This window comes from Lichenostomus cassidix, chromosome 20, assembly GCF_008360975.1.
Source record: "Lichenostomus cassidix isolate B80296 chromosome 20, HeHo_3.0, whole genome shotgun sequence".
Taxonomy (NCBI): domain Eukaryota; kingdom Metazoa; phylum Chordata; class Aves; order Passeriformes; family Meliphagidae; genus Lichenostomus; species Lichenostomus cassidix.
This window is the reverse complement of record NC_139500.1, coordinates 2,217,101-2,229,680: the sequence shown is the minus strand read 5'-3', so window position 1 is coordinate 2,229,680 and position 12,580 is coordinate 2,217,101. Positions and strand designations below refer to the sequence as shown.

Genomic DNA, 12,580 nt, shown 5'->3' with positions numbered 1-12,580 from the left:
TTCTGGGGTTAGTAATATTAGGAATATTTGTGTGTCTGAGTGGCAGAAATTTGTGGGTTTTAAGGCAGAATGCAAATTTCTGTAGCTACAACAAAACTGAAGAGATTTCAGGAGTGAAAGCAAACTGTTGGTGTGTGAAATTTGTAGGAGATTTTATCTTTTTGAATAATTCAAGGTGAAGAGAGAAAGGAAAGAAGGGAGATCCCCAAAGTAGGATCTGTTATACATCCCAATCCCCATTTGATATTTGGGCCATTTTAATAAACATTTTTACCTGTGAAAACTCAATGTGAAACCATCTCTTGCTTCAAAATGAGAAAAAAAATTGAGAGTTTTGCTCAAAAACAGGGAAAAAGAAGACATTGACAGAGAAAGTGAGGAAGTATCTAATTGATATTCCTACTTCTCAAGGAATCAGTTTAATTTTGGCCTTAAAATCCTGATGTGAATCAGTAATTTTGAAGGAAACACTGACCACACTGTGCTGCTCAGGACTCAATCCTGACACTGCAGATTCAGAACCTCCACACTGCCCAAATTGCTGGGACATAAATCACTGATTTATGGCAGCTGGGCTCTTTGCCACCACACAATAATGATAATAACGATGGCAATGAAGCTTGAAATATTGTATTTTTTCCCTTGAAGTCTTTCTTTGATGGCAATAACGCTGAGGGAGTTTTTCCAGCAGTGGAATGTGTGAGGGATATTGATTGTTGTATTGCTCTATGTTGTATAAAAATTGCAAGGATTCAAACTAAGCCATGTGGGTTCATGGATTCTCTCCCTGGGATTATTATTTCAAAACCAAAAATAGGTTTTGAAAACCAAAACTAGGTTTTGAAAGCCAAAACTAGGAATCCACATGCAAATCCTACACTGAAAGGAAGATTTCTTTTTCCATCCCAAGAGTTGTAAGTGCGACTGAAATGTTGAGCTGCATCTCAAAATGAAGGTTTGGATTGCCAAGGCAGTGGGAATTGAAGGAGAAAATAGATATTTTCATGGAATATCAGCACTGCCAGGTTTCCCTGGGACAAAGCACTGAGGTGCATTTGGGACAACCTAAGGAGGACACCCAACACCTCTGCAGACCCTTCCACTTGATTTGGGTGTCACAGTGGGAGATTTTACCTCTGAAATCTGTGGCCTCCTGTTAATTGTGAACCCCTGGAGTTCAGACAGGACAGCCCAGGGAAACTCCTCTCTGGGCAAACTGCACCTGAGGGTGTCTGAGCCTGGGCAGAATGGCTAAATCTGCTGCTCTAGAGGGAAAAACACTGAAAGCCAAAGCAAACCTTGTATTTCCACATGCAAATCCTGCACTGAAAGGAAGATTTGTTTTTCCATCCCAAGAGTTTTAAGTGTGACTGAAATGTTGAGATGCATCTCAAAATGAAGGTTTGGGTTGCCAAGGCAGTGGGAATTGAAGGAGAAAATAGATATTTTCATGGAATATCAGCACTGCCAGGTTTCCCTGGGACAAAGTATTGAGGTGCATTTGGGACAACCTAAGGAGGACACCCAACACCTCTGCAGACCTTTCCACTGGATTTGGGTGTCACAGTGGGAGATTTTACCTCTGAAATCTGTGACCTTCTGTTAATTGTGAACCTCTGGAGTTCAGACAGGACAGCCCAGGGAAACTCCTCTCTGGGCAAACTGCACCTGAGGGTGTCTGAGCCTGGGCAGAATGGCTAAGTCTGCTGCTTTAGAGGGAAAAACACTGAAAGGCAAAGCAAAGCTTGCATTTCCACATGCAAATCCTGCACTGAAAGGAAGATTTATTTTTCCATCCCAAGAGTTTTAAGTGTGACTGAAATGTTGACATGCGTCTCAAAATGAAGGTTTGGATTGCCAAGGCAGTGGGAATTGAAGGAGCAAAGAGATGTTTTCATGGAATATCAGCACTGCCAGGTTTCCCTGGGCAGGACAGGAGTTCAGACAGGACAGCCCAGGGAAATTCCTCTCTGGGCAAATTGCACCTGAGGGTGTCTGAGCCTGGGCAGAATGGCTAAATCTGCTGCTTTAGAAGGAAAAACACTGAAAGGCAAAGTAAACCTTGCATTTCCCAGGCTGTGACCAGAGCAGAGTGTTCTGCTCACGTGGGTGATTATTGGAAACTTCAAACTTCATTTGATACAGAAACCTCTCAATTTATTGGAAACTTCAGACTTCATTTGATACAGAAACCTCTCCATCGTTCCCTGAGTGATTCTTTGTCCTGATAGCAAAGCACTTCATGTCTCTCTAAACTTCATTTTTTTCAGAGCAAGGAGAGGTTTTTTCTCATTGTGCAAATTCCATTAAAGCTGCATTCATGTGAAAAGATATTTATGGAAAGCACTCTCGTGTTTTTGTGCTTCTATTCTCATGGCTCCCATTGTTTAATGCTTTAAGCTTTAAACCTTCTAGATAATCTGTTAGCTCATTTTTTTATGCATAATGCAGCTAGACAATTTTATGGGGTATCAGACTTCTGATTAAATGAAGATGTTTGCTCTCACCTTTTGCAATATGTTCTATGAATTTGCTTGAAAACTCAAACTATTTTTAATGATGAACAAACACCCTTTCATTTGCCAACAGCCAGCTTATTTTTAAATGAAAATTCTTTTATTTTCTTGAGGGTGAAGTGTGCAGAAAGGATTACATTGTAATCTGCTTTACTACAGATGGAATAATTCAAACCCCAGCGACTTTACAATTGAAATGTCATAATAATTATCGACAACAGTCAAATAAATCTTAACCATTTGTCCTGTGTTTAAGTTGCTAAAATATTTGCTTTATTTTTTCCATTTTTGAGTAATTTTCCTGACTTTTAATGGAAATGTATAGCAATGCCCATGAATGTTTAATCAGAGTTGCTGCAAATTTGGAAGGTTGTTTGAAGAGAAAGGAAAAGAGAGCAGACCTGAATACTCATTTTGGATTCCTTACCCTCCTCCTCACACCTGGGCTCTGCCATCGATTCCACTTCTCTTCAGCAATGCTCTGAATTCCCACAGTGATCACTCAGACAGGCAGGAAGATCTCCAAAGGAGGAGAGCTGTGGTGCTCTGTTTGTTTTTCCAAGTGGAGGAATATTTGAAGACATCCACTTTCTAAAAATCTGGAGAATATTCTGTGCCCTTGCTGGGAAGGGAGGGAGTTGTGGGGCTGTGCTCTGTGCTGGGACTGCTTAAACGAGTAAAAACCCCATTAAAATCATGGGAAAGAGGATAAATATTCCCATTCACCCTTTAAAAAATCCAGGGTAGGATTATTGAGTGTCTCTGCAGGGCCAGGAGTTGGACTGGGTGATCCCTGTGGGTTCCTTCCAGCTCGGGATATTCTGTGATGACAGGGAGAAGGAGTGGATCCTGATTGCCTTGGAAATGCCTCTGTCCCATGGTTTTACCTTTTGTAAAACAAAAATCCTGTCATTGTAAATAATCTGTGTATCTGCAGGTGAGCATTCTGGCTGTTAGTTTCCTTATGTATTTTCCTTATGGTATTTTCCTTATTTTCCTTATGTTATTTTCCTTATTTTCCTTATTTTCCTTATGTTATTTTCCTTATTTTCCTTATGTTATTTTCCTTATGTACCTAAAAGCATTTCCAGCTATCCAGATGCAACTGCAGATCAGTTTTGCTTTCCATCTCAAATGGTTCAAACACCTGCAAAGCCCCACTGGGTAAAGAATAAACACAAACCAAAAATAAATAAACACACCAAATCAAAGAGCTTCCAGTGCAAGGAATGGGAGAATTATTTTCTCATTTCTCAGAATGAAGAGGACATCTAATTTTCATCTTCTCTTCACAGATATTTGCCCACAGCAAAAGATGCAGAGAAGTATTTGTCCTTCAGGGGTTCTTGCTCAGAGCTGCATGTGGTTGACCAGTTCATGTTAGAGGTGAGGAGCTGCAGCCTTAAAATCCTCCACACCCTATTTGCAGGACATTCTCTGAGCTAAAACCACTACAAAAAGCTGTTGTTTAGAATTTTAAATTTACAATCTCGCCCAGAATCAGTGCAAAGGGATTATTGTGATGAAGAGTTGGGAGATAACAAGAAGAGAACTGCATGGATCCCTTCACTTCTCCAAGTCAAAATCCAAATCTCCAAAGTAGGAGCTGATTTATCCTGAGCTAGATTCCCAAAATCTAGAAGCTGTAACCTATAAAATTGCATAATAAAAAAAAAATATATATAATGAAATATATAAATAATATCATGCAATAAAATTGCATAATAAAATACCATAAATGGTATTTCACCATTCTTTCTCACAAGAAAGAATTGGGATTTGATTTTAATCATGTCTGGCCCATGATTAAAATGATTAAAAGAGAACACAAGCACACAGTGTTCTCTTGAATTTTCAGGTGTGTGCCAGAGTGCATCCAAAGAGCAAAATGAATAAATGAGCACAGAAATTAGGAAAACAACAGCACAGCTGAATTACTCAATAAATCATTAAACATTTATACACATTTTGGTATGAATGTGAGTTTTGATTCCTTTCCTGTCCAATTCTGTGCAGATGTGTAAAATGCCTCACTTGGGCCAGAGGTTGGATCTGCTGCTCAGTGTCAGGGAGCTCCCTGAGAGCATGAGAGAGCTGGAGCCTGTGAGTAACTAGGAATATATTTATTTTCGGGTGGTTTTTTCCCTTTTATTTTCATCTGTGCATTTAATACCATCCTTATGCCACCAAGGCTCAAAGTAATGAGCCTGGCATGGAATAGACTTTAACAAAGGAGGGAGAAAAGAATGAGTGAAGATTTTCAAATTTTTATTTGGTGCTGTTAAACTTTCCTCTTTCTTTGGCCAGTGATTTTTCAGAAGTGAATTTCACCATTAAAATCCAATTCCCTTCGTGGGGAGATTCCTGCCCTGGGAGCTGAAAGAATCAATCTAAGGCATGGAGGAAGTTTATTTGACAAACCTCATGGAGATTTATTATTTTCTGAAGTCTGAAGCAGCTCTTCCCCCTAAGGATTGCAGCACTGAACTGAAATATTTGGGAGCTCAAGTCCCTCTTTGCCTTTTTCAAGGATGACCTAAGGGTGGGAGATGCAAATATGACATTTTTGTTGTCCTCCACTGAAGCCAAATATTGACTATTTGGAAGCTATTTTATGTACTGTTTGCTTTGATGTTCAAAGTATTGATGGATATTTAAAGTTCACTGAAGAGCTGATTAGTGTCTAAGAATGTTTTTATTTCTGCCCACTAACAGCTATTTTTAGACCACAGAATATACACCTGAAATCCTGTGGGACAATGTGAATATTGGCTTTCAGCACCCTCTGGCCCTGAGCTGAGCTATCAATGTTTTCACAACAGCTTTCAGCTCTCCCATGTGTTCCATCCTTTCCCTGTTTTTAAATCCGTGTGTTGGTGACTGATGAAAAGAGGTGTGGTGCTGAAAAAATACAAATTTCCTAAGTGAGAATAAAACCACCTCTTGTGCCTAAAGGGAGGTGCCTTCCCTGGGAAAACTGAATTATACTGAGTTGGTGCACAGGAAATTATTCTTCTTCCTTGTGAGGAAACTGTGCTGAGAATTTTGATAAGAGCCTGGAGCTGCTGTGCAGAGAAGGGAGGGAGGTGAGGGATGGAGTTCTGCTTCCCCTGATCCCTGAAATTTGGGGAATCAACAGCCAAACCCTTGGTGTGCCCAGGAGGCTGAGGTTTGGCAGCCAGAAAGGGTGTGACTCCTTTTGGGGTGACTGTGCCAACACAGCTTTGTCTGGGGAGTCTGAAAACTGCTGAAAACTGCTGAAAACTTGCTGAAAACTTGCTTAAAACTTGCTGAAAACTTGCTTAAAACTTGCTGAAAACTGCTGGAAACCCCAAGGGATTTGGGGAGGGAGAGATCCTCGGGCTGAGCTGTGACCTCAGCTGGGGACAGAGAGCCTTGGGCACAGGGAGGGCACAGAACCACGGATTTAACCACATTTTCAGCCTGGTCTGAGGGAAGATTTGTGTTTTCTAGCTGATAATCCAGAAGATCCAAGCCAGCAAGCAGCTGCAGTCCAGCCCCAGGTTTGTTGCTGTCTTGGAGTACATTTTAGCCATTGGGAACCATCTGAATGAGAGAGCTGGGAAAGAGGTGGCTAAAGGATTTCGGCTGTCATCCCTGGCCAAAGTGAGTCAATCTTTTCCTGCCATTAAAACCATCATCCCTGAGGTGTATTATGAATATTAACTATGAATATTAGCTATGAATATTAACTATTAACTGTGTGTTATGAATATTAAAGTGCAGAGAGGCACTAATTCCTAACGAGGAGCTCACATTTTGCTGCCTGCCCTCAGTCCCACAGAACCAAACCCTGGTGAGCAATCAAATGGTGCCTTGGCGTGAGCTGCCAATAGCAGGTTAGCCACAAACGTGCCCAAAATCATCCCTTCATTTATCCAAGGGGTTGGAAAGGGATTTGCCCATCCTCGTGGGATGTGCAGGTGGCTGAGCTTTTCTCCTTGAGAACATAACTGAAAACGTCCCTGGCTGTGATAACCAGCTGTGTTTCCCCATTTCCCACAGCAGCACTGCCTCTGTGGTGCTGAACTCACTGCCTCTCTAATGGGGCAGAACATCAAAATTCTGATATTAAAATTCTGATATTAAAATCCCTCGGCGTGAAGAATTGGCTGAGCTGGTTAGACACGAGTTTGGGTTTTGTTTTGTGGACCTTTCTCACTTCCCTGTGCTCAGAGGATGAATTTGGGCTTTTCTTCTGCTCTGGGAACACTTCTGTGGCCTCAGAGCAATTTCTTGGTGCTTCATGCTCAGTGAAATTTGCCTGCAGTGTTTTTACAGGGGTGGCACTTGTGATCTTTCCCCTTTCCTGTTGTTAAAAAATATAATTTAGTTCTTAATTCTCTAATTAAGGGTCTCTTCACTGACCCACCACGCTGAATTTTCCACTAGTTTTAAGTGACCTCCTTCCCTCTCTTAATCAGAATTTGCCATCAGAAAATGCTGCTGCTGAAAACAGCTTTTTTCCTTCCTCCTCCCAGCAGTTGCAGAACATCATATCTTTATCCTAAAAAGCAAGAAATAGATACAAATTTCCTCATCTGCCTCGTGTCTTTGATAGTATTGTAAAATGATGCCTGAGCTGTAAATAGAAGAGAAAAGGGTTTTTATTTTGTTTTAAAAGGTATCTTTCCCATCTGGAGACTTTAATATAGGAGTGAGTGATTTATAACTCTAGTGACAATTCTGAAACACAACACACATTCTTTTTTTGTTATTTTTCTACGTATCATGGCTGTAATAGCTCATCTATCATAATGAAGAATGCCTGCAAAGTCATTTTCTGCCACAGAGCATCTTCCCCCATTCAATTAAGGAACTTTTCTCTGTGAACACAGCACAGTGATGCTGAGGGGAAAGGAAAAATGACAGTTTTGGAGGTCCAAAATCACTTGCAATCAATGAGGGCACCTGAAGTTTAACAAGAGCTGCGTGAAGGAGAAAACACCAAAAAAAAAAAAAAAGTGGGGTATGATTTTAATCAGGAATGTGTGTGAAGCAGCAAAATGAAAAGGAGAGGTTTAATTCTGCTTTCTGTTCTTGTCAAATTAACCTGGGATCTGTCAGCATCCCTGCTGCTCCCTTTTTGGTTTATATTTATTTTTTGAGGTATAATAGCTCGGTGTGTGGATCATTGCTCTGCTCTGTTGCAGCTGCCCCTGCTGAGGGGCAAGGAGAGGACATTCACCTTGCTCCATGCCCTGGTGGAGCAGATCCTCCTGCACCAGCCCGAGCTGGCTGCCTTTCCTCAGGAGCTGACTGAGTTTGAAGCTGTTCCTGATGGTGAGACCAGGAAGGGGGGAAAATAATCAACCAATAAAAAATGAAATCCTTCAACTTCAGTGGAAGTGGAAATGTGGAATGTGGGAACTCCCATCCTCACTATGGAAATTATATTTATGACGTTATATATATATTTAAATATATATAGAAATAAATAAATAAATAAATAAATAAAATACAAATATAAAAATATAAAAATATAAAAATAATATAAAAATATAAATATATAAATATATAAATATTTAAATATATACATATATAAATATATAAATATATAAATATATAAATATATATAAAAATATATATTTATTTCCCCCTCTCTCTTCCCTTCCAGCGTCCATGAAGGGCCTCAGTGCTGAAGTTGATGGTATGTAGATGTGGTTTCTCCATTCACATTTTCACACCCTGTGCAGACATCTGGAACAGTTTGTAAAGAGGGTTAAAGGTTCAAAACATTGAGGTGAAGGGTTGCCACGGTGATGCTTAACCTGTCATGTTACTGTTAAAAAAAAAAAAAAATTTCAAGCGTGTCCAGGTGGTTCAGAAAGGTAAAAACAAAAGTCCTGTCCGTGGTAAACAGAGTTTATCATAAAATACAGATGTCAGGTGCTCCATTAAAGCGAAGGCAGAGTCTCTGGAAGCTGGAATGGGAATGCAGCAGGACAAAACCTCCTACAGCTCAGCCCTGGAGCTCCACAACTTCCCTGTAGCAAACTGGTTTCCTTCTCCAACCCCAGTGAAGTCGACAGGAGGGAGCAGGAAAAGGTTGTTCAGATAGAAAATGGGTTTTGGGAGAGATTTACAGCTCCTCATGGAACAGTACCATGAGCTGTGAGCTCCGTGGGTTTTGGACTGAACCCTTTGAGAGCTGACAGAGGAGTGTGAGTGAATGGAAATGATGTTTATTCTTTTGAAATTCATAACAATTTGTGTTTCGAAGGTGTGATGGGGTGCTGGCTGTAACTCCAGACCAATATTCCCAAATTCAGCCTTTGACAAGGGATCTGAATGCTGGTCACTCTCAGCTCTGGTTTGGCAAACCTCTGCACCCCTTCTGGCCTTGGGGTCAGCTTTGGGAGGAGCTCAAGGGGAGTAGCTCAAGTGTGTTTTATCATAGCTGATAACACAGTTTTATTCTGCTCCAGGGAATTCCAATCCACCTGTCAGCAGACATAATAACCAAACAGTTTGCCTTCAGTCACTGCCAGGCTGCAGGGACAATTCAAAATCACGGAATATCTGAAGGACACTTTGGGAAAGTGGTAAAGATGTAAAATAAGAACCAGAAATTGCAGTCATATATCCAAGAGGTGACTGGGGCAGCCAGAAGGGACTGACTCTTCCCTCTGTGGTTTCCTGATGTGCCAATCTGTAAAGGAACCCTGAACTCCCTGCACAAAATTTGAAGAATGTTGTTTCTGTGGTTAATCCCAGCGCTCAGAGCTAGCAGAGGTCAGATTTATGGCTGCTGCATTACCACACTATTGACCTCATCATCATCCTGCAGCTGCTGGGGTGTGATCACATTTTTTTCCACAAGGAAATTCCTCTTTCAGGAACTCCACTTCAAACCAGAGAGTTAATATTCCTAGATAAATGCATTGTAGGAATGCATTTCCTACAATTCTCTTCTATTTTCCTTGTGCCCTAAATTAGACAATCCCAGTCCTTTGGACACCTCTTCATGCTGCTGAAATTCTTCATTTTCTTTCCCCTTTTGTTAGTTTTAAAAAAAGAACTGGAGAACATCATCCACTGCAGGAGGTTGATTAAACCCAAACCCAGCAAGGCAACAGCCCAGGAGTCCCAGTTCTGCAAGGAGCTAAAGGTAAAACTTTACCACAACCTTACAAGCTGGAGGAAGGGATGAGTAACCTGGGAGTTTGTGCTGAGACTTGTAAATGGGGAGAATTTGAGGGAAAATGGCTTTTTATTCTCTCCTGAGGGTATGTCAAGTTGTGATTTGCAGCATGGGAAGGGTTTGCAGGGTTTCTGCACCTCCTGGTTTTCCTTCCCAGGCAAAGGGATGAGCAGCAGGCAGCCCATGGTTGTTCCAATAAGTTATTTGGGATAATAGGAATTTTAGAGTGGATTTGTGATTTCTTCTGCCTGCAGAGAGGATCAGAGAATCACAGAACAGTTTGGGTTGGAAGGAACCTTAAAGATCATCCAACTCCACCCCCTGCCATGAAACACAGAATAATGAAATTATTTGGTTGAAAAAACCCTTTAAGAGCATTGAAGTTGTCCAAAATGTGGGGGATTTTGTTTCCAAACTTGTTCCCAAGGCTCTGATTCTGCCCTTTGGGAACCAGAAACTGGCAGTGTTTGCTGCAGGTGCAAAAAGGCCAAATGCAATGGAAATTAGGACTTTCTGATGCTTCTCTGGCTCTGCCAGTTTAAATGGATTTAGGATTTGTCATTTTGTAATGCAGTTACAATTCTCTAACGCTGATGTTTCCTTTATTTTCCCTTTTCTTTGATATCTTAATTCTTGCAGGGAAATGTGTGTGCTTCTCTTTTGTGAAATGTGAAATTTTTCTGACGTGCCAATTTTGCCTTCAATGGTCTTGTTTTGGCTGCTGCTTAATTCCTGCTTTAATGGTGTGCTGCAAATGAAGAGCAAATGAAGAAGTTTTTTATTTTTATTACAGGATTTAATTCAGAAATACGAAGGGGATCTCTGCCAGCTGTCAAAAAGATGTGATGAAATGAAGAAGCTTTACAGCAACGTGCTGGTAGATATCATATTAAAATGCAGTGAAAATAACCCCAAATTTCCTTTTAAAAAGGGAAGAAAGGAGTGGAAAGGAGTGCAAGAAATTCCCACGTGCTTTATATTTATCCTGTGTTTAGAAACAGAAACAAAATCCCAAATTTAATAGTGGTCAGGGATCTTAAGGAAAGGGACAGGTTTGCTGAAATGCAGTGATAACCTCTGAAACTGGAAAAATATCCTTGTCCTGGGATTAAATATTAAAGTGTGGTGATTTTTTTGGTGTGTTTTTTATTACTTTTATATATATATATATATATATATATATATATATATAATATATATATTTATTTATATTTTATTTATATTTTTACATCTATATTTTTTATATATAGATTTTTTTTTTTTTTTTGTGAGTGGGAGGGATTAAAACTAGAGAAATTTCATGATAAGCAAATGTTATTCAGCAGCTGCAGCCCAGGAGGACCTTTGGGGAGCTACCTGAGCAGCCATTGAAGATTAACGAGATGTTTTGACGATGGAAATGTAATTAAAAATGTTTTACCAGAAGTAATATTGTTAACAAGACACCAGGGTTTCTGTTTGTCTCCTGCAAACAGGAGTAATGCCTCAGTCAGGGCAGCAAGCTGGGTTGGTGTGTAGCACACAGACAAAGAACTCTCCCAAAAAAAAAAAAAAAGGTTGAAGGGTTAGGATAAAGCAAGAAGAAAAATGTGGAAAAGTGAGAAAAAAGGGAGAGAAACCTTCCCATCCCTTTGGGATATTCTCTAAATATTCTCTAAAATATTCTCTAAAGAACATTTTGGGATGTATTTCTCTCCCTGAGAGTGGATTTTTGGGGTTTTTTTTTCCCTCTGAGCAATGTTATTCCTGAGCAGATCTGTTTGCATATTTACAAAGCAGCAAAAATGTAAAACAAATATAAAATGAGATGGGTGATCAAAGACCAGGAATCTCCCCAGCACTGGGGAGGAACACTCCAGCTCACCTGCAATGGCAGATTTGGGATTTTGTTGGGTGGAAATCACATTGCACAGAAACCAAAACCCCTTCTTCTTTCCCCTCTTCTTCTTCCTCTTAATATTAACAACAATGAAGAGATTTAACTTTGCTTTTTAAATTTCCTTACCCTCCTGGTCATGGTTTAGATCACTCAGCTATATCAATACTAAATATTTTTCTATTTCCAATTGCCAGGTGAGGTTTGGGGAGCCCCAAGACCTGGACTCCCAGGAGCTCTTTGGATGGATATCTTCGTTCATCAGTGATTTTAGGAAGGCCTGTGCTGAAGTCTCACCATAAAACCCCAAATTTTGTGGAGAGGTGAGGGAAAGAGGAGCCCTGGGAACAACTTTAATTATTTTTTTCTTTACTGATGAGTAGCACATTGCCAGTCTCACCTGTGCAGCAGAACACCTTCATTTGGAGAGCCAAAATTCAATTTATGGTGTGTAATTTTAAAGTGGTATTTAACCTGTAATATCACAGATCACTTATGAGCCTCTCAATTTTGTGCTTTTGTACCTTGAGATTCCTGGATATTTAGGAATTAAACACTTCTGACCTTTTATTATTCCTCTTTCCACTCTTTTCCTTTGGATACCCAGACTTCTGACCCAGATTGAACTATTGTTTTGAATGAATAATTTTCTAATTATGGTGATCATAATTATGGTGATCTAATTTCCAAATAATACCTTAGACATTTTATAATAAAATGGGGAGCTGTAACCCCCAGAAGAGAATATTTAAATAAATTCTTGTTTGTTTATTTTGCTATTAAAACATTGCAACCTTCGTATGTAATGAAGAAAGGATCTGACTGAGTGGTTTATTTTGCCCTCCCTCCCAGATAAGACAATAAAATAATGCTTTTTATGGCAAATGTCATGTATTTGGGTGAAATGCTATGGAAATTAATCAATATGTGAGATTTGCAGTGTCAGGAAGAGAAAAATGTCAGAGAAGCAAAATAAAAAGGTGTTGTGAGGCATCTGAGTCATGGATCTGGGAAGTAATTATC

At 39.9% G+C, this 12,580-nt stretch overlaps 1 protein-coding gene across 1 annotated transcript in view; it reads left to right on the top strand.

Moving 5' to 3' along the window:
• The window catches only part of LOC146428528 (uncharacterized), a 28,650-nt gene extending 16,279 nt beyond the window's left edge, over positions 1-12,371 (top strand). The window contains exons 10-17 of the mRNA XM_085079105.1: positions 3,812-3,902; positions 4,533-4,619; positions 5,991-6,143; positions 7,691-7,820; positions 8,155-8,187; positions 9,545-9,648; positions 10,475-10,558; positions 11,755-12,371. Coding sequence (XP_084935231.1) covers positions 3,812-3,902; positions 4,533-4,619; positions 5,991-6,143; positions 7,691-7,820; positions 8,155-8,187; positions 9,545-9,648; positions 10,475-10,558; positions 11,755-11,859 — 787 coding nt within the window. The 3' untranslated portion in view covers positions 11,860-12,371. The remainder of the gene's footprint in view (positions 1-3,811; positions 3,903-4,532; positions 4,620-5,990; positions 6,144-7,690; positions 7,821-8,154; positions 8,188-9,544; positions 9,649-10,474; positions 10,559-11,754) is intronic.
• The last annotated feature ends 209 nt before the right edge of the window (positions 12,372-12,580 follow it).